Raw genomic sequence first — 22,989 nt, 5'->3', positions numbered from 1 at the left:
TTCCATGTAAAAATTGAGAGAGCAACATAATTCCGAATGTTTTTCGTATCAAAACAATAATGGCCTTTTAATAAAATTTAACAATTTTAAATATAAATGGCATCGGAACCCTTGTTTGTCTGATGGCCTAGATTATTACCTTGTCCCGTGGAAGCGTAAGTGTTTGGACTGGCTATATTCTCTGACCAATCCGAGTTACAGGACCTAGGAGAGCTCGAGGACCAATCTCCTGGACTTTCGGGTGAAGGGGTTGGGAAATTATCGGGTAGAAGATGATCCGAATGTTGACTTGGGGGTGTCATAAAGTAATTTTGTTGGTACTGTTGGGGTTGCATCACATTACTGGCCATGCCTGCAGAAAAAAAGTCATATTTCAACAAACAGTTGCCTTTTTGGGCTCTAATAAATTTCGAATTAATTCAAGCTCTCTGTGAACTTGGTACTATATACTTCAGCTTTCTATTATTCTTGGAGTATTCCGACTTACCTGTAGTATAAGGCGCCAACGGCAAGTCCAAACCGGTCTGCATGAAATCATAGGCGATTTGCAGATTCTGGGCCTGAGGCACTCCGCCGTGTTTCTGTTGTGTCGCCGCCCTCATCGCAGCTATGTGGGTGGGGCTAGTAGGCAGGGACGGCCTTGACTTGGCCGGGGAGGGGGAACCGTTGTATCCTTGCGGAGACAACGACATATTCGACTGCACCGAATGGGGCGGTGACTGATTCGAGTAGGGAGGGCTCAATGTATTGGGCTGACCTTGCCGTTGCTGCATCATCAGGTCTTGGTAATTCGTCAGGTAGGTGCCATAGTTGTCTATGCCCAATAACTGTAAATGAAGAAAAGTATGTTGTTAGGGATTAATTATTGAATCGCGGATTATTGACTAGAGTAGAAGACTGTAGGTTGCAACAAATTGGATGTATATATGCTGGTGCTTAATTTTCAAGTGTTTAATATCATAAAACTCTAATTCAATTACTAACCTGTATGTTGGGGTTGTTTTTGATGACGTCTTCGTAGCTCGGAGGTTGCTTGTTCTGATTCATGAGCGACTCCAAGCCTTGCGTCAGCCCCATGTTCGAATAAATTGACGTGGCATCGTATGGACTTGGAATGTTTGTCATCGGGGACTCCACAGGGCTCAACGTCGACGTTATCGAGTCCACACTTTGTGGTATCTCGTTGTGGTTCACGTTCTTCTTGTTGCTCTTTTTCGCTGTGGCCTTCCTCCTCATACTACCAGCGTTCAATTCACCTTCCGGACTAGTAGGTCCTATTGCACCACTGTGGTTGTTATTGTTGTTCTTGCTCGGCCTCTTCGATTTCTGCCTCTTGGGCACTATAACCGTTGGCTGTTGCAGCATTTGACCTGTGGGAGAGGCTAAAATGGAAAAGGATCGTTTTTGACTCGTGTCGCAACAACTTATCTCTCGATATTGGTTGTAAACACAAACACGAAAAAAGGATAGTGATGGCTAGAATCGAATTGGATTCTTCTTTCCATCATTAACAGAAAGTGGTACTTACTCATCATCGAGCTGTTGGGGATGACGTTGACCATCTGTTGTGGAGTTCTTGGCACATGTTCGTCCAGTAACCGAACAATGTCGTGGTGTAACCTTTCGCTAGCGACATCTCTCGGCAGTCTGTCCATATGATCCGTGATCTCCCTGTTGGCGTAAGCCTCCAAGAGTGCTTTGCACGCTTGGTAGGAGCCTTCCCTGGCAGCTAGGAATAACGGTGTCTCATCCTGGAATTCAGAAATAGATAAAAGTTGCTCCTTGGATATATTCCCTAAAGAACCCATTAGACTGTCAAGCGTCCTAACTTAAAAATGGTGGCTGGACGAAACAAAAGGTTTTGTGTAGCAGACTTGTAGCAGTTATGACTAAAAAACCTTAGTAGTACGATTTGTATAAAAATAGAGTCCAGACAAGATAATATTCAAATCATAAAATAAGTAAAGAAATCCTTCATGCAATCTTTATCTGGAGTAACTTCATCTCAATGTTATCTTCCAGCCATCAGGTATCTAACAGAACGCTCGACTGCCCTATATCACAATTTTAGGTTAGGCCACAGCCGAACACTTACCTTATCGTCTTGGGCATCTCTATTTGCACCGTGCGACAAGAGAATATTAACAGCCTCTACATTGTTCACAGCGGCAGCCCAATGAAGAGCAGTCTTTCCAGAATTATCAGCAGCGTTGATATCAGCTTCAGCGCTGATGAGATCCTGGACCATACCTTCAATTGCCAACCTTGCCGACAAGATGAGAGGCGTGGTACCGTCGTGCATCTTGGCGTTTAGGTTGGTCGCCCTGTTCCTCAACAATATCTGGAAGGCACCTAGAGCATCTGCAGCGACGGCTGCATGCAGTGGCGTCCTACCCGTATTGTCCTGGGCGTTTGCGTCTGCACCAGCGTCCAAGAGTCGCTTGGCTGCGTCAGCTCTAGCGTATCTTGCCGCTAGATGAAGTGAGGTCTCCCCTGTTTTGTCCATCGTAGCGTTCAGTTCGGCACCTTGAGCAACCAGGTCTTGGATGATGGCAGCTGCTGAATCCTGAAAACAAAATGGTTGAAAAAGAAATTCGAGAAAAGCAATGGCTTTATTTAAAGAACTTTTGAGCACTCATTAAGTCCTAGAAGAGAAAAGAACTGTAAAGGATGTCTAAAATTCGTTGACATAATATCCTGACAAAATTATAAGATTTTTGGGGAACGAACGCTCAATGATTGAAAAAAAGGAAATAAAATGCTTAAAGGGACTTACATCTTCATCTTCCTCTCCAGTATCAATTCCTCCACCCCTAACGGCAGCTACCATTATAGGCGTCATACCACAAGGACCTCTGGCATTGATATCGTTGACATCATGTACTTGTGGAGGAGTTAACATCGGAGGACCTCTGATGTCAGCAGCGTCTAGATGTTGTTGCGTCCATACTCTAGGTTCAGCCTCTTCGTACTCGGTTATCACAGTATGGTCGCTAGAATACCCAGTTTCCATTCCTCTAAAACGCTTAGGTTGTGGCATGTCAGCTTCATCGTCAGACCATTGATGAGTATGTCCATGCGGCCCGTGGACTTCCATATCCATTCCAGCCATTGAAGTGTTGTTGTTGCTCAAATTCCTCAGCTCTTGACCTTCGGGACCTCTACGTCTCGATCTTCTCCTGGTACCAGAGTTCGTTCTGAGGAAACCCTCAGGGAACCAAGTGATTCCAGCAGCTCTCTTCCTCTGACTCGTAACCACGCCAAAGATGACTGCCGTTAAGACCAATATGATCATAATTCCAAAGATGACATACTTGGCGTTCGTTGGGGTATCCAGAGCGTCAAAGGGATCTATAGATCCGCTGACTTGGTAGATAGGGAACGACTGGGAAAGCGTATGTTTCGAGGCCTTAGCTGCGAGGAACTCAGCAGCCGCGCTAGCCGTTTGGAAGCAGTAATCTGAGTTCTCCGAGATCATCGTGCATTTTCTGTTATCTAGTTCCAAGAACACCTCCACTCCTGACTGTGTCTGCTCCGTGTATATCACCCTGTGCTTCATGTTGTAATAATTGTCGTTGATGGAAGTAGGTGCCGAACCTTTCCAAGGGTAGATCATATCGTTGCCGTACTGATCCTTCTTCACCATCACAGTGGTTCTTAACTGGTGACTTGTGTCTCTCAAGAACGCCACTAGGTTATTCTTGAAGCCTTGAATGTCCATTAGGATGATCATCGATATAACACCTTCAGCTTTCTCAGGCGGCTTGTTGCTACAATCAAGACCGTCCCAGTTACACTCAGCGTTATCACAACCGAAATCACAATAACCATTAGCGTAATTCTTCTGACAGTAGGCATCGTAGATCGGATTACACGGTTGCAGTTCCTTTTGACAGTCACGTCCATCGAACAGACAAGCAGCGTTGTTGCAGTCTTCATTGCACACACCGTCCATAAACACTTCCCAGCATCTTATAGGTGCCGTGCAGTTTATCCAAGGATTTATACCTAGGGTGCAATCGTTACCGTCAAAATCACAAGCGTAGGTGTTGCACTCTTCGTCACACTTATGGTTACCCTTCTTCAACGGACACTTGTTGTTCAAACACTCCTGTCTCTGTCGTTCCAGATCTTTCATGTAGAAGGAGCTGATGTCCTGCCTACCCCTTATAGGTTGTCCATACCCAGCGGGCACGTTGGGATCGTAGATTTCGCAGTTCTTTCCAGTTCTAGTGGCCGGACAGAAACAAACATAGTCTCCCAGTTTGTCCTGACAGGTAGCATCCGGGTGTTTGCAAGGATTGCTCAAGCACTCATCCAACGAATCTATTTCGCAGTGGGTACCAGTAAGTCCTACGGGGCACTTGCACACATAGCCACCCCCATCTGCGAGGTTACACTTGCCTCCGTTCATGCATGGGTTAGAGTCACAGTCATAACCACTGAACTCACAGTTCTTTCCATAGAAACCTTCGCGACAGGTACACTTGTGTCCTGCGTGGATTGCAGTGCATATACCACCGTTCTGACAGGGAGAGTTTGCGCAGAAGTTGACCTTGAGTTCGCAGTGGCGTCCCATGTAGCCAGCCTTGCAGTTGCAGTGGTAATCATTAACCAATTGGACGCAGTCTAGAGTTCCAGCGTTCGAGCAAGGGTTGGATAAGCACTCGTTGATGTCACCTTCGCATCTGGGTCCAACAAAACCTGGAGGACACTGACACTCAAAACCGCCTACCTTATCGATGCAGGTACCGTTGTTGTGGCAAGAATCTGATCTGCAGTCGTCTGGGTTTATCTCGCAGAGATATCCTAAAGTGCCTGGTGGACAGGAGCATAGGAAGTTGTTGACCAGATCGTGACAAGTACCTCCGAACTGACAGGGGTTGGGTATGCAATCGTCGATGTTCAATTCGCAGTTCTGACCTTGGAAGCCTTTGGTGCACTGGCATGAATATGAACCAACCAAGTCTCGACAAGTAGCTCCGTTCTGACAAGGAGCTGATTCACACTCGTTGATCTCTTTTTGACAGTATGAACCGGTGTACCCTTCCAAGCAGTGACATCTGTGGGAGTTGCCGATGTCCTCGCAAGTACCGTTGTTACACAACCTCATCAAAGATACACCTGTAAAAATTTAAAGATAGTTGATAAAGTGGGGACTATAATAGAGCCTTGGGTAACATCTTCAAGTACAAACGAAGATTGAAACCTACCTTTTCTCATACTGGCGTCCTTACAACTAACCATTTCCACATCGCACACTTTGCCAGTCCAGCCAGGAGCGCAAGAGCAGTGGTAGTTGTTCTTGATCTGGTTACAAGTGGCTCCATTCTCACAAGGATCAGTGGCACACCAATCAACATACTCTCCGCAATCCTTTCCGGTATATCCAGAAGGACAGTGACAGGTGTAATGTGTAGTGTGGTCTTGACACGTAGCGCCGTTCAAACATGGTGAGCTATCGCAGAGATTGATCCTATTCTGGCAGTTCGATCCAGTGTATCCTGGTTTGCAAGTGCAGCTGTAGGAGTTGATGCCGTCAATGCAAGTTCCACCGTACATGCAACTACTGCCGGTACAATCCTCGTCGTTGGTTTGGCAGTTTATACCGGAGAAACCCAGAGGGCAGGTGCAAGTGTAGGAGTTGACGTATTGGTTGCAGGTGGCTCCGTTTTGGCAAGGGTGGGAGGCGCACTCGTCAATGTCGATTTCGCACTGTTTACCTTCGAAACCGTTCATGCAGAGGCAGGAATAGTCTCCAATATCGTCCAGACAAGTTCCACCATTTTGGCATGGATCTGCGAAAGAAGAGGAAATCAGTCATGTCCAAAACAAGGCCATAAGTTGTAAAGCTGTTAGGAATGAATGTTCAACTTACATGAGGCACAATCATCGGTGTTGATGGAGCAATCCTTCCCTTCGTACCCTCTGGCACAGATGCAATGGTAAGACCCATTAGTGTTTTTGCAGGTGGCTCCGTTACGGCAAGGTTTTGAAACAGCACACTCATCCACATCGAGTTCACACAGTCTGCTGGTGTATCCAACGCTGCAAGTACAGGCGAAGTCCATGTAGTTATAGCTTGGCGTGCATTTGGCGTTGTGTCTGCATTGGTTGGGCGAGCAAGGGTCTAGTTTGTCTTCGCATTTTCTGCCGGTGAAGGGCAGCTTGCAGACGCACTTGTAGTCATTGACTAGGTCTATACAGGATCCGCCGTTTTTGCAAGGATTTACCTCGCAATCGTCGATGTTGGTCTCACAGTTGATACCGGTGTAACCTGCAGGTTAAATAGGACGATTAGAAGAGATAGGCATCATATTTTATGTTCATTAGTTCACAAATCAATGATAGTTAGGTATAAGGACCTAATTGATAAGATCAGAAGTCAGAAGAACTGTTCAAATTAAGGATTGGTATACTATGAGATCTAGTTTTTATAGTTCAAATGAGGATCCGCTATTTCAAACTTATCTTTTAGCAAACTACAAAGGTCTAGAGTTGAACTTAAAGAGTTGGAAGAACTAGCAAATTTTGATCTGCTTTTTTGAACTAGTTCGTTGGTTAAGTACCTAAATTTAGAGATCTTGAAGAGCTGAAAGAACTAATGAATTCGTGAAGTGAAATTGAGATCCTATATGATCTAGTTCTCATAGTTCCACGCTCTTCCACCTAACCCAACTTTAGGGCCAGAATCGTAGCTTAAATCAGTACTACCAACCTGCTGGGCATTCACAAGTGTAAGAGGCCAGATGGTCGTGGCAGATACCTCCATGTTGACATGGGTTAGAGGCGCACTCGTCGATGTTGATCTCACACTGCTTGCCACCATAACCTAAGAGACAGTGGCAGATGAACTGATTGACGCCATCTTCACAGCTTCCTCCATGCTTGCAAGGGTTGGATTTGCACTCGTCCACGTCGCTCAGACATCTAGCGTCGTAGTAACCTCTAGGACACTCGCATCTGAAACCGTTCACCAGGTCTATGCACATGCCACCGTTGGCGCAAGGATTCGAAGCGCATTCGTCTATATCGTTTTCGCAGAGTTTCCCAGTGTAGCCAGGTAGACATTCGCAAGTGTAGCTGGAAAATGGATAGAATGCTCACAATTCACCCTTCGAAATTCTCAAACACCAAAAAAAATTGAATAAATAAATCGATAAAAAAAAAATAAAAAAATATATCACTCGAACAAAATAAAACACCAAAACGGTCTGTGTGATAACACATATTTAGTTGCATCCAAAACAAAACCATGCAAATATAATTTTTCAATTCAACTTACGCATCATAATAATATGACAAGGTACTGAAAGCATGAAATCAGAGAAAGTATATAAATTATTTGTTCCAAAAAGGGGTTTACTACGAAAATTCCTGATTTATGGAACTCTTAATTCGCATAAGATCTGGCAAAGAAAATATATAAAAAACGTTTTTGAATAGCTTCAAAGGTAATTTAGTTTTTCTGAAGAGAATGATTAGGACGTTCATAGACCTTTGTGACGTGTAGATGAATTTTATTGCTTATTGACCAAGTTTTTAGTGTTTAGTACCGAGCAGCAACATATTCCAATCAAAACTTAAAGGTGTTATTCAAAGTATTACCCTTTTTCCTTCGAATGGACCAGTAAAAGAATTTCTGAAACATGAATTGCTTGTTTGTGTTTGCTGAATAGAAAACTGTTTAGATCAACTACTGATGAAAAAAACTTGTTGAAGAGCAAATCAAATTTATAATTTAAAATTGATTTTCATCAAATGAGAACCGAATCCATATATTGTTAGATCAATTTATGTTTCTGTTTAATCAATAGTTTAACTGTTGGCCTATAGAACAGGGCCTCCAAGAGTAGTACTATTATTTAAACTATTCTCACCTGTTGATCCCATCTACACATCTTGCATTATTTCTGCAGGGGTTGCTATAGCACTCGTTGACGTTGATCTCGCAGTTCTGACCAGAAGTGCCAGCTTTGCAGAGACACTGGTAGCCGTTGACCAAGTCCTGGCAGACCCCATCATACTGACAAGGGTTCGAGGCACATTCATTGATCTGATGTTGGCACAGGAAGCCTGTGTAACCTGGATGACAAGTACAGCTGAAGACGTTTTTCCCATCAATGCATTCACCGTGAATGCAAGGGGAAGATTGACAATCATTGATGTTAGTCTCACAGGAAGCACCTACGAAGGAGAAAGATGTCTCAGAAATCCACAAGGGAGAAAGTTTTATTATTGAAAAAAAAAGTTTAACTAGCACAAGCCTCAGATATTCTGCCTAACGCGGCGTTATTAAAAAAAAAACCAATCCCAAAACCAACTACAGTGTTTAAGAAACTCAAGTTAATTGTTATTTCGAGGGGCCAAGTACGTCGAACTGGGGAACTCCAACGGTTTATCAGTTTTGTGTCTTACCTGTGAATCCTTCGGGACACTCGCAAGTGTAGCCGTCTATAGAGTCATGACAGATGCCCCCGTTTTGACAGGGGCTGGATAGGCAGTCGTCTATGTTGATTTGACATCTGGAACCGGTAAAGCCTTTGGCACATGTGCATTTGAAGGAACTTATGAGGTCGTGGCAGATGCCACCGTTCAGGCAGGGATTGTCTTTGCATTCGTTGATGTCGATCTCGCATTGTGTACCGGTGAAACCTGAAAAGATAAGATACAATTAAAAAGAAGTCCTATTATGCATTGAAGGTGTAGTGACTCTGTCCGCTAAAAGATGGCGTTATGGGTATTGCGCCACACTTTTCTTTGGCCCCGGCAGATTCATAGGGGTCGCCGCGTTGCAGCAGAGTCACTTTTCTACAATGGTGTGTCTTAGGCAGAGATCGCTGGATTACCTATCTGATGAGTCCGACCAGCGATCTCGAGACGAAACACCAATCCTCTGGGAGAGGGCTCTCTACTTTTTTCAGAGATACTTCGAGAATTGGTTTGTCTGTTGCATCCACAGAATCAGTGAAAACAAAGTAGTTGAATTTTGGTGGTAAAACGATGCTCCACTATTGAGATGGAAGGTGTATGTGGCAGGGATCAGGGAGTGCCAAACTGATGATTCCAACAGTGATCCCATTATGGAGGGTGGAGATAAGAAGAATAATCTTCCCGTTTCGAAAGTGTCCGTTGAACTTACCTAAATGGGGGGAACTAGTGTAGCTAGAGGGTGAATTTCATAGGAAACATAATAAAGAACTGATAGAGATAAAGCAAGAAGTAAACAAGGATGAAAGTATGTTCGCCTTCTTGGATTGACTACCCTCTAACTACACTAGCGCCTCCTATTTTCCTTTCCCAAAGAGATTATTCTCCTCATCTCTACCCTTCATAGATCCCAGGATGAGACACTACAAACCCTTGAGAGAGGGCGCACCTTTGATATTGGCCGAAAAAGCAACGAACCTATAAGGCATTGTTGCCAAGTTGTGAACAAGAAACAAATATACTGAGTGAACTTTTGTATACCGAAAGGACCCAAATTCGAGAAACAATTTTCAGGATCGAAGCAATCTATTGTCTCCAGTTGAATCTCGCATTTTCATATTGTCTCACCTAGCAGAGAGTTGTTATTTATTTTTTTTTTTACCAAAACCAAGCATAATTACCAGAGTCGGTGCTTCGGCTCTTCTCATTTCTTCCGCCTATAGAATAATTCAACGTGACCGCAATTGTCTATTCTATTCCGATGGAACAACAAATAAGAAACGGACACGTAGGGAAATGAAGAAACGAAGAAAGGGGCCTGCAGTCATTACCGAGATTATTAAAATAATCGACCGTAAGATGAGCCATTATCATCGTCTCTAGGATGATGGCCAACATCGTGACCCCAGTGTGTACACCGATGCCGTCATGTTGCGTCTTTGTTTGAAGCCGTCGCTTGTGTGGGATCTTTACGGTTTTTACAATACCTTCGGCGAGTCATTCCGATTGAATTTTGAAGAAAACGAAAGATCTAGCTCTATGACGCAATGATATTTATTATAACCTAGAAACTAAACTAAACCTCTATGTTGAAATGGGAATATTTTTCTACCGTGATATATGATTCTATAATTTTGACTCTATGATTTGTCATAGATAAGTTAATACTGAAATGAGGTTAGATATAAGAAAGTAATTGTTGATAAAAACTTAAACTGATTCTGATTAAGGAAAAACCTGAATCTATGTTTTTGGATGCCTAACACTGTACTCTGAACTTAAGCAAAATCAAATTTTATCACATTAGAAACATTTTTAAAGGAATTGCATTTTTAAACAGACTTCTTTATTTGGAATATAATGCATTAAACGAATGAAATGAAGATAATAATAGTTTATTATTTACCTTATTAAAATAACGGTTCAATCATTGCAGAAAATGTACTCTGAATTGTTTATCCCAAGTCAAGTCATTGACATAAAAATTTATGTTGGCGGTATCTTTGAATATTACTGTTTTGAGTAATATTTATGAGAATTTAAAGTATCTCAAGTGCTGAGTAACGTTCACTGAATAATTACGAAGAATCTGTTGTGCTTTGGAATTAACCTTCAGACCTGGTTCATCCAAACAAAGATAGTAATTTGGAACCATATTTAAAATGAATCAAATGTAATTCATGCGGGATTTTCTAATACATTTTTGTCTATTAAATAGCTTCAAAAATCCAATTATTTCATCTGACAATTGACACCATAGAATAATGACAAATCTTTGATACCGTGCTCGAATCAGCGGATGCGATGGAGATCTGTTTGTATTGTGATCCATCTGATCTTAGATAATTTTCGTAGAAGTGTGTAATTGAAACCATAGAAGACGCTCAACCCGAAACGACGACATTAAATTTCGTTCAAACGACCATAAATCACGGTTGAGTCTGCTGTCATGTATGAAATGCTGTTAGATGGGCTTATTCTTTCGGTTCAGACTACATAACCGTGATGTGGCACTTTCGACTGGTCACCCATTGGCATTTCTTCGCCTCGCATGTGGACTGTGCACCATAGAATCCCGTACGCTTATGGTTTCTCTTTTGATTAATCTCCAATCGATTCGTATCTCCGCCCGTACGATGGCATTTCAAATTGATTAAATTGATAGATGTATAATTTGAGATAATCAATTAGGGAATCTGCTCCCGCTTTCGCTTCCTACACTCTTGATGCTGCTCTTTTTCACGATTGTCCGATATGGCAAATGTGTTTTGACCGCGCAGCGTCTAAGATTGAATTAGATGGGAAACGAGCGAGGTTAGGATGTTAATTTGTAATCGATTCACGTTGCGATAGCGGGAAAAAAATGAGGAATTCGGGAGGTCAGATGGGGCAGAGTTTGTAACTGACCGGTGTGGTCCATTTTGGTAGATGATGGATCTTGCTTTCGTCGAAAATTGAAATTTATATCCGGGTTCGATGTTTTAGAGGATCCTGGATGTATTCCAAGAGATTTAATTGAAATATTGAACAATATTGAAATTAGAAATTCAACTTTTTGATCTCTTAAGTTTTCTTCAAGTTGTTGAAGCGTGTATCTTCCCATGATTAAACGCCATAACCTACTGAACATAAATGAAATAAGAAATGTCGAAAAATAATACACAGTGTTGCCATTATAACCATTTCAAATTGTTTTATTCCATAGAGTAATAAACTCTGAGTATCATTCTTATTGGGAATTTGAGGCAAAATATTAAACGCTAAGGAACAAAAATTCAGATGATACCAGTGTTTACTTCAAACTGATTCCAATCCAGAATAATATGTTAGAATTATCCAATATTTCAAAGCTTTTTTGCATATTCCCCAGAGTAATAAACATAGATAGAGGGAGCATATGTCACTTTCAATAAGCAAATATTGTCACCAACATGAACTATCAAATTTGACATGAAGCGCGCGGAAATGAAAACATATCAGTGATACGATATTTCACTCAATTCGCGAGTTTCTCCACAAAGAACGTACTTCTTATGTCCCATAGTGAATCAACGTTTCATATTAACTCAAAATATATTAAAATAAATAGCTAAATATATCACAAACTTAGAAAATAAACTTGAAGAGCGCCAAACGACGTGAAACAATCGATAACACTAGGAGAGCAAAAGTTGCCAAACCTTGGATTTCAGCAGGTAGATACAGAAAGTAATAAATATTCTGCTTATTTTAAATTCGACAATTAGGAAAAATATCGGATTCCAAATATTCAAATTTGCATATTTAATCGGGAATAACTCAAATAGATATATTTCATTAAATAAAATATACATTTATAACGATATAGTAAAATTGTGGATTTGAAAATATATCACAATCCGACAAACCATGTTGAGGACATATAAAAATTGCGTATACTCCGTCTATCTATGTTTATTACTCTATGGCATATTCAAAACACTCATTTGTCAAATTAATGAATATCATTTTCAAAGATCTAGTATGTCAACAATATTTTCATAATGTCAAAAAGTCTACTGATTACATCCTCCAAGTAATAATTACTGTTTATTACTCTCTATGATTAAATCCGAAGAAGCATCCCGAAGAGCAATTCGGCCACAAAAAAAAGAAACCGAAACTAAAACGCGGACACACCATAGAAAATTTCATTAATTCCGTGCACAACTACCGGACAACGCCAGATCACATTTCGACACCGTGTTATTGAACCGTGAACGACTAAAAACCCGAGGTGTTATGGTAAACAAGTGGGAAGCAAATATGCAGATTAGATTTCAGCCGGTATACTCGTTTCTAATTCAGATCTGGTTGGAATCTGTCGAATGGAAAAAATCGAACCAGAGAATTAAGTCCTGCCATCGAAGATTTACCAGGTATTCTCTGAATAATATCCTCTACGAACTGACGAATCGACAAGTTTAATAAAATCATAATTATAATGGATCTCGAACAATTCATAAATGAAATTTTTATAATTACCTAACCATTGTGATCCTAATCATTGAAATGCGTATTCCACGGAGCATATAACCATGGGAACGTAGATAATTACTTGTGTTTGAAACAAGACAAACGACTAGAGCGATCCGAATTATAATATGAATTACCATTTTTTTCTACGGTCGAGTATAGTTTCTCACAAATAACGTATTTTTTTCATATGTTCTAGGCGAGTTATAATCGCGGGGTCGAGTCATTAACAAGCTTGGCTGCTTTGGTGTACCTCTAAACCAAGAACTTGTAATTATTGCTGGACTAGCTAATGTCTACATTAGATCCGATAAAGATTCAAAACTTGGTTTTGAAGTCAAAGTTCGATCACGGAATATCAAATTTCCGATGAACCATAGAAAAATTTTGTAGTCAAATCAACCATAGAATCTAAAATTTAAAAGTTACAGTTGGCAAGTCGACCATAGAATCGAAAAATGAGTGTATTCTACCTGGTAAAATATCAGTTAAAATCAAAATACCCACAGGAACGCCAAGCCAGCGGCCGTCTATGTCTCGATGCCGACCGGCCTGACTCGACCAGTCGAATGTTTTACCAAATTCAGAAATCAAGACTGTCCGGTTTGCGATTATTGCCGCATTTATATCTCCTGTCATTTCGCTGCTATCGCCATCTGAGGGTACGTTGGCTAATTAATCGAACTGACTCGGTACTAATGAGCAGCACAACTTTCGCATATTCCCTTTTCACGACCGCAGAAAAAAAAATCATTTGTATTCTGCTCCCCGCATGGTAGATTCGGACATCTTAGAGTTCTATGGACTCGAAAAACACGGTTGGCAACACTCATCCGGAAAATTCTATGATTGAGTGGTCACAGAAGAGAGTTTAGTTACGGATGTCCAGTGCGACACAGAGTAATAAGATAATCGAATCAAAATTATTTATGTTCTACTCATCGTCTAGTTGATTGAGACATCTTATAGTTCTATGGAATCGGAAAACAAGGTTGGCAACACTTATCCGGAAACTTCTATGTTCCTGAGTGGTCATAGAAGAGAGAGGTATAGCTAGGGATGTCCAGTGCGGCGTGATGAAGGTCGCAGTATCGCGACCACAGAGTAACCTGTTTGTAAGACTAGATAATCGAATATGTAATTACAACGACTACCGTCGGGACGGTAAAGACGCGTTAGAGGTCGTGAAAGATCGCAATTTGCCCAGTTCATACCGTCCAGATCCGGAGAGAGAGACAGAGATCAACAAATGGATATTTTCTAATGACTATAATGGTCCGTGTAGCCTTTCGTAATAACTTGTAAATTATAAGACCTTATTAACGGTTCTTGCCATGTACACACAGAAACCAAGACGTCTATCCTGGGAACACGCCTTCTAAATCGCGGTTTCGCTTGCGCCCCCTGGCTATTCCGTGCACATTTCTCGGTCCTCTTTCTTCTTCTCGTCCCACGCGAGCAGTTTTCGTGGCGGGTATGACACGGTGAACGTCTCTAGGATCAGATACCCGAATGAGTTACTGCGATTGGAACGTCGACGAGGACCGTTCAAACTGAACAACGAAAAAAAGTAACGAAATTTGGAGGCCATATTCTAAGAAAAACGTCCGACTCTATGGTTTCGAGAATTCGGAAAAGTCTATGGTCGAGCATAGAGATGAAGGTGATGTATGTCAAAGTAAGATGACAGTTCTAGGCAACGAAAGTATGGATACATTTATTTTTCGAATTTAGGTTGATCTCGATACTGAATGTAACAAATTTTTTTCGATATATGAAAGGATGTTATGAAACTAGATGATTATTTATGTTTTAAGGATGTTGATACTCGATAACTGGAGAAGTTGACCCAATGTTACCAACCTTTTAGTTCAAGAAACCGAATCCAGATGGGGCTTGAAACTTCATCCTGTATTTATCATCAAAAAAATCAACTTACCTGGCATACAAACGCATCTGAACGTTCCTGGGTCATCCAAACAGGAACCATCGTTGTGACATGGATGTGATTCACATTCGTTGACGTTGGTCTCACATCTTGGTCCTGTGAAACCCTGAGTGCAGTTGCACGCAAAGCTTCCAGGAGTATTGACACAGATGCCGTCGTGTTCACAAGGAGATCCTAGAACAAAAAAAAAACTACGTTAGGGATGACCAAAACTAGGGATACTTTCCACGTATCCATAACAATCGTATCCGCCATTCTAACATTATTATAATAAACGAAAGTTATAAATGTCAATGAATATCGGTCAAACGTCACATTTCAAACATACCATTACAACCTTCAATTTAAACTATAATTCGATCAGGTTAAAACAGGTGCCAACGATCAGCAATAGGAAAAGAAGAGCATAGAATTCATATCTGTCATACTATATTTTGCAATGTCAAGACAACAAATATTTTGCATTTGATTGGTTGTACAAGCTATCCTATAAGGCGCTGTTGTCTGTGGTCTCCCCACCAATACCCAATGTTGACAACCACATAGTTCTATGAATCAATTTCAAGGGTGACCAAACGAGGGAATACGTTTCATATATCGTCGTCACCTCTCTAACACGCTGTTAGTTGGCGCCAGAAAGCTTTAATAAGACAACGAAAGGCTGCCTTCTCCATACGGGTGGATTTAATAAGATTCCGCGTCATCAATCACACATTTTTAGCGGTTCATCATGATTAAATATAATGAACGTTGCATCGTATCAATGCTAATAACCTTCGCGTTACAATGACCACTCGCCAGAATATGGGTTGTTCATTAGTCTCGGCGAAAATGCAATTCCCGAAGGCCTTTCTGTATTCGCCACACGTTAATTAGCCGCCAAACCGATTCTGAAGATAACAATTTGAAGAATGACGGCGAGAGTTTGTCGACTGCCAGTACAGCGGTCACGTGGTCGGAGGGGTACCGGCAATTGATCTATCATGTCCCATTGAGGCAATTGCCACATCAAAACGATGTGCGTAGGTGAAACATACCGAATATTAAACTACATGAAGAATAACAGGTTACGACCTACATAAAAAGAAGAAGAAAATTGCTTCTTTAGTATTGTTCAATTCGATGGTTCATTTTAATGATAACTAATGAAAGTTCTCTGCCTAGGTTTCACAGAATTTGAAATGATTCGAATACTCTGTGGACTGAATACTTCAAATCAAGATGCATAGAAAACATCTTTCTAGAAACATAAAAAACACTCCATATTATTTTTGTCCTTCCTCCTCTGGGAAAATATTTACAGATCACGAAAAAGTCACTTAGTTGGATTCCCTCCTAATCTTTTCAATAACCCATTATTTCCTTTGCTTATAATAGAAGTGTGAATTATAGGCAGGTAAAAGTTGATTATTTTAGCTTTTAAGCCTTTACAAAACATCGACGATCCCAATTTGACATCTGCGGTGGAGCAAGAAATGATTCAATCACTACAACTATTAACCTAACCTGAAAATCATCCATCTTCAAATTTAAACGCTCTCGATACTCCGTGGTCGACACATAGATGATGGAGCCACAGAGTCATCCCATAGAAATCAATCATTCACACTTTACTGTAAATATTGATCCAGCCTAATGAACCGAAACTTGACGGGTTCACGAATAAGTGTAATTTTATTTATGGCCATAACCTCAATGGACCTCTTAAACTCTCTTTCGATACCACTTCGGCCGTTTCACGCTATAAATAACTCTAAAGACAACGCCACTCTCGCGTTATTGAATACATGGATTTCACGGTATAATAAATAAAATCGACGGATTCCTCATAGATTTTAATTGAGAGTTTCGGCTCTCATGTGGCCTAGGAAAAAACATGATGAACGATCTGTCGTGGTTCGGTTATAATTAGGAGTATAGATCACGACATGTGAACGTAAACGTCGGAAATGCTCGAGCACGAGAGTAATTCCGGATCTGTGAACTATCTCTATGAGCTTCGAACACAGAGATTCAACAGAATGCAAGATAACCACGAATGAATGACATTAAATGAACTCAACTTTCTGTGATCCTTGAATTATGCGACGTTACCACGTATAAGTCATTGTTTTCCATATAAATTAAATACTAGTTTAAACTCCCGACGGACCTGTCGGCAGACTCGAGAATACCTATCCATTTCCAACGTTTTTTTTTATTCGATACCCGTAAAAAGCAGAAATCTGTAAAAACCTGACCGGTTGGTAACTCCCACACGACACGTTTCAGTTTGTGCATAACCCATTCTTCTGTGTACACAGGCAGTACTTATAATAATTTCAAGATAGTCATGTTCCGAGCGCACCGACAAAATATCGAAGTATTGTAATGCTCGCATACAACAATGGTACGTCTCTTTATGCCTGAACCCGGTGGTAGGAAGCGTTCAACATGTGAAATACCTGAAGGTGGAACCGAGAGCACTTCTATGTTGCTAAGCGCATAGAAATTCGACGCATCGATTTATCGAATCTATACCACAGAAATTAAAGGGATGTGTTCCGAAATGGGCGTTGTATAGGAAATTGAATTGGAAAAATAGGCGGATCACGATTTTGGATTTCTTTTTCGACGTAATGATTAATGATAAACTAACGTTAGATGAGTAATGAGTGGGAGACTGGAAAAAAGGCGGTGAAGCATTAATTTTCCGAATTAGATATCAATAACGAAAGTGTGCTGACCATAAATCCACTACTGTAAACTATATATTTATCGGATCGGACATCGAGGATGATTTAACGCTCTTTGCGCGATTGAGAAACATAATTATCAAGACTGCAGCGAGATGCGAGAGGTAATAAGCGAATGACTTATAATCTCGAATTTAAATTGCAGATTAAGAGTTAGATCAGGCTGTACGGGAGTATGTCGGGTAACTCTGAATGTCCCTATTCATTACGGCTTGATGGACGTAAAAGTATCTATGTCTGCAACGGTCAGTATATATGCATGTGAGCCCGTTTTGCATTTTCAACATATCTGTAATGACAGCGCGGACCGCGATCCAGGTTCAATATACTTGAACAGGTCGTAATTCGAGGAGTCATTTCCTACCGCGCGCCGGACGGTTGGCATCACTGGCTCGAGCACAGAATACTCTCTGGTCGCGTCCACAGACTAATCGTGATGAAAAACCTGGTTTTGTTTCAGGGTGGTAAATTCGATGGTCTCCGAGTTTACAAATTCTGTTGGTATCATTGTAAAATTCTAATTGAGACTTTTTAGTGCCATTTTTATGTCTATTTCTAACAGATGTCTGGATATATTGAAATACGATTATCTTAGGGCTTATTATAGAATTGCCTTTAAATTTGAGGTTTTTTTCCTCATGAATATTTGAAAGATAAATATCATATTTTCTGTTTCGATGCAAATATTAAAAGCAATAAAACATGAATTGACATCACAAAAGCGTATTTTGTAACTGTTATGACGCTGTCCTACCCTAGTACCCTACCTTATTTGACTTACCTATGTCACGTCAAAGAGATAAAAATTATGTTGGTCCACCTACTTTTTGACATTACAGGGAAAAGTTTTACAATTTTAGTTAGAATTCAATAAAATTTTGTATAGTAGTTTGTGTTCTAGATGATCCCATCGAAATTCAGATTTGTTGATAGCCGTTAAGCAAGCGTAAACGTAAAATGTTTTGAATAAACGGCGAGCGTAAATGTGGTATTATAACCTTTAAAAACTCAGGCCGAGTATGCGCACTTCTATCCATTGGCGTTTTTTTTTTTTTCAAAGTTGAAAAAGCTCAAGCTCTGTTACAGTTAGAACCATATAAGCGGAATATCCTGGGGAATAGAAATAATGGCGTAATAGATACGTTTGACGTTTGACATTTGTGGCAAACCACAGAGCGAAAACTGACAGTTTCTATGCGCATTTCAAGTAACGGAGCCTTTATCATTTATGAAGGTATCTCATGCACAACAAACAACGGAATCTAAATTGAGAAATGGTGTGATGTGCAATAAAAGCGTATAGCAAATGCTGGAAAAGGACACCGACTAGTGGGATTAATGCAGGTGCTCGAATGTCCTTATACGTTTTAAGGAATTGAATTGCATCTCGAGCGTTGTGGCATTTTACTGTCGCATTGTATTTCGAGCTAATTCCCTTCCTAGAGACGCGTCCGTTCTGCATGGCTATATCGATTATTTTCAGGACGTCCTAAAAGGTATTTTTTTATCGCGTTTCATTCAATCAAACGGACATAAATCCTGGCCGTACTAACCTTGTTCGCATTCGTTGATGTCCTCCGAGCAATCCAGTCCTTTGTATCCAGATGCGCAGCTGCAAGTGTACGAACCATTTATGGGACTTGTGTCACAAATTGCATCTGCATGACAGGGATTACTGGTACATGCATCGTCCAAGTGGCACAACAATCCTGAAAACAGAGAAAAATAACGTTATCGGCGATAAAGAAAGTGATTGAATATTATTAGAAACAGAAGATACCACAACAAAGAAGAAGTTTGAATCTATGACTGGTTTCTATGATCCCCACAATTAATTTGACATTGTTGTCAAAACTCCAACCTATCAACTGACATATCACGTAGATTTTCGATGGTTATCGCGATGCGACCACAGATTGTAAATTATGACAGACCGCTTTTTTAATGATTACTTGGCCTCCGTTATAACTTAATCAAGTTTATCGTAGTTTGCTGGTGGGCTGACGAGATCATTTTCCAAGCAAGATTCGTTTTTTTCTAAGAGAGCCGTTAATTGAAAATAAACATCGGTGTTGAATTTCAATGCTTCCTCCGTATTTGCATCGGGTCATAGATGAATGTGAGAAAGTCAGACTGCTTGACTATTAATAACGTAGGAAAATGAAGAGGTTCGTGTTTTATTTCAAGATATTACCTATAAAATCCGTTCACTTGATACTTCGAGGTATATACTCCACATAATTAGTGATAACGACCTTTAGTTATGATAAAATGTAAACTGTAAACCTGATATGTTCCGAGGTTATTTACGAGATGCTCAATGTCAGATTATGACAGAACGACTGAAGAGTTATACCGTGTAATTGAAGACAACGTCAAGAATACACCATAGTAAGAAAACTGTCCTCATGTGTCCATCAAAACAGCTCGACTATAATTAGTATCCAATCACATATAAATCGGTTTATGTTTATCATAAAGGCCAATTTCGGAACGTACCCGTCAGTTTTTTCTGTGCTCTCGAGTAAGAAGTGTCATCTAATTATCATGTGTAACCAACTTTCGAATCTGCAATCTTGAATTGCGTGAATCTAAAATTTGGAGAAGGGCATCATTCTTTGGATAATATCAATTAAACTGCCAAAAACCCAAACCAGCGCTAATGGAAGTGTATCATTAAAGGATAATTATTCATTCGCATAAGAAATTTCGGTTTATATTTAATTACAACTTTTCTCTTCACGGTATCCCGTGAAAAATCGAGCAATTCGACACGTTTGATCCTTTGCGGATGCTGGTAGCACGATATCTTATACTCGATTTTCGAAAAAACCCACAGAATCAAGACCACGAATCGAATACAACCATCGACTCGATCATAGATTCTATAATTGTAACTCCGCCCCAATTTGCTCTATGCTCATTTTTTATGTCATCCGTGCTGATAAGTTTGTAAGCTCGTTTATTTTAATAGAAGTAGCCAGGAGAAGTGGTTAAAATCCCCAAGTCAGGTTATGCAAATCCACTAATGAAATGTTTATCTCGAGGTACACAATCTTTTTGCTCTCTTACCTCATACCAATTTGGAATATTTAATCAGTTCTTGATTAAAACAAGTTGCACGGTAGTAAATCATTGTCATTTTTATAACGACCGAAAGGTAATAATACAAATAATCCGCCTCGAGAAATCAAATGATGCTTCAATATGAATAGACCCAGCGCTTGGTTCGAATAAACGTCAAAAGGAACGTAATCGCGATAACGAGGTTAATTCGAGCATAGATAGACGATTAATCTGTGGTTCGTTCGTCTATTAATATGCAAATGAGGGGGATTTTATTGATCATTCTCTGTGTACGACCACAAAGAAATCATTCCACGAATGGAATTCTATGACCAACCTCTCAGAACATCTGAATAACAGAAAAGAATAGATAACTTTATCTCGTACTGTCTCTGTTGAAACTTTCACATCCAATCCGTACATTCTAATCTTAGATAAGAAGTTGCGGTTCCTCAAGAGATTCGCAGGACAAATTGACATATCTATTGAGCATCAAACGATCGCGCCTTTGGAATACATTTTCCGCATCACAAACAGATAACGATTGTTATTAGCGACCGCAAAATATTGCAGATTTTTTATTGATGCAAACGAGATGCCGAAGGCGGAAACATGCGGCATTCGTTACCCAGAAAAAGAGACACAACTGACACGGTTGAGAAAAGTGCGATTTTGACGTTTTTCTGTCAGTTCTTTCCTGACGTTCACGCAGAACGCGTGACAGTTATACAGCTCTATGATCATCAATACGCTGTTGCCATTTTGCAATGTCAAGTGGGATCATAGAAGTCTTTGGTAGTCACATTTCTATGTCGCATTGTTGCCAATGGTCGAAAAAAACGAATCTTACCTGTTTTTCCGGGTGTACACTGACAGTAGAAGCTTCCAACCCTGTCTATGCATGTGGCTCCATTGAAGCAGGCAGCTCCAGCGCAATCATCGATGTTTTCCGAGCAATCAGGTCCAGTCCAACCGTTAACACAAATACAGGAATACCCGCCATGGCTGTTGGTGCAAGTTGCCCCGTTTTGACATACAGAAGGTCTCATAGAACATTCGTCCACATCCTGTTCACAGAAACGGCCGCTGTAAGTTGATGGACATTGACAACTGTAGCTGTTGATGCCGTCTATGCACTTTCCACCGTTCATACATTTGTGGCCGGGACAGTCGTCTATGTTCTCCTCACAATTGGGACCACGGAAACCTGCAAATGAGAGAATAAGGTTAAAGAACATAAGAAAATTAGGAGTTGGCAATTAAATATCGCTACAAGGAAACAATTAATTGAACTTAAAAAACGAAATACACAATTTTTCAATGAGAATGTGTGGTGATAACAAACTTTACGATCTTCCTGGTTCAATTAGAAATAAACAGAACTGAGACCAAGCACGGTATAAAAAATAAATCGTTCTCTCAGATTCCACATTTCGTTGACGCCAAGAACTAGTTTTGAGGAAGAAAAGTAGTTGATATAATATTTTACAGTCGTAAATTTATCTCAAGCTCAGATTTATTCAATAAAGCGAATTATATAATGACTTCAACCGACTCGCTCTGCCTAGAGTTACCGCGGTATATAAAGATATGTGTATGTAGGTAATTTGTATTGCCCACAGCTAGCCAGTAGTGCGAATCGATAGGATCTCTCAGGGAAGAGAAGAAAAATCGATCTACAACCTCAATTCGATTCATTAATTCACAACTTTCGCACCCCCGCTGGTTCTATTTCTATTTACGCGTGAAATATACCCGATTTCCAGCGTCTTTAGTTTGCAAATTTCGAAATTTATCGATACGTAGAGAGCGACCTACCAATGAATCCAACCATTAACGATACAAAGGAAATAAATTACATTCGATACCATAAATAATTTCCCAACTAATCTATGGTCGTTCTATGGCTAGCTTCGAGGCACATTTTCGATGCTCCATGTTCGTGTTTATGGTCGCAGTCTCTGTGGTCGCCCGATATAACCATAAATCAATATGATATATTGACGCATGAATCTATGTTCGTTTTCAGGTGTCAGGTATTGGTGAGCAGTGGCGCCAACTGTTGAACTACATAGAAATGTTCGCAGACGATTACGATTAATTTAATAAAGTGTGAATGGTATATGTTTCATCGAAACTATGAATGACCCGCTTTCGAAATAGAATTGAAATTCAACCTGTTCGTCGTCTCATTGAGTTTTCATGAATGGATTAATGAAATCGCTCCAGATTACCTAACATAACTATCCATATATTTATGTTAAGTGTACACAGATAGCGAATTATGATTATAGATTTCATTCACCACTTGGCAAA

General features: G+C 40.3%; 1 protein-coding gene across 2 annotated transcripts in view; it reads right to left on the bottom strand.

Moving 5' to 3' along the window:
• LOC123676036 (neurogenic locus Notch protein) overlaps nucleotides 1–22,989 on the bottom strand; it is an 82,572-nt gene that overhangs the window by 1,206 nt on the left and 58,377 nt on the right. The window contains exons 6-19 of one of the 2 annotated variants that reach the window (XM_045611682.1): nucleotides 21,524–21,880; nucleotides 19,161–19,316; nucleotides 14,864–15,046; nucleotides 8,419–8,655; nucleotides 7,881–8,187; nucleotides 6,719–7,083; nucleotides 5,879–6,277; nucleotides 5,214–5,798; nucleotides 2,777–5,124; nucleotides 2,096–2,566; nucleotides 1,529–1,751; nucleotides 985–1,382; nucleotides 488–827; nucleotides 140–352 (exon numbers count right to left, since the gene is read on the bottom strand). In XM_045611682.1, coding sequence (XP_045467638.1) covers nucleotides 140–352; nucleotides 488–827; nucleotides 985–1,382; nucleotides 1,529–1,751; nucleotides 2,096–2,566; nucleotides 2,777–5,124; nucleotides 5,214–5,798; nucleotides 5,879–6,277; nucleotides 6,719–7,083; nucleotides 7,881–8,187; nucleotides 8,419–8,655; nucleotides 14,864–15,046; nucleotides 19,161–19,316; nucleotides 21,524–21,880 — 6,582 coding nt within the window. The remainder of the gene's footprint in view (nucleotides 1–139; nucleotides 353–487; nucleotides 828–984; nucleotides 1,383–1,528; nucleotides 1,752–2,095; nucleotides 2,567–2,776; nucleotides 5,125–5,213; nucleotides 5,799–5,878; nucleotides 6,278–6,718; nucleotides 7,084–7,880; nucleotides 8,188–8,418; nucleotides 8,656–14,863; nucleotides 15,047–19,160; nucleotides 19,317–21,523; nucleotides 21,881–22,989) is intronic. The other variant, XM_045611684.1, reaches the window with a different exon arrangement.

The sequence above is a fragment of the Harmonia axyridis genome, chromosome 3, assembly GCF_914767665.1.
Source record: "Harmonia axyridis chromosome 3, icHarAxyr1.1, whole genome shotgun sequence".
NCBI classification, from domain to species: Eukaryota; Metazoa; Arthropoda; class Insecta; order Coleoptera; family Coccinellidae; genus Harmonia; species Harmonia axyridis.
This window is presented reverse-complemented; position numbering and strand designations above follow the sequence as displayed.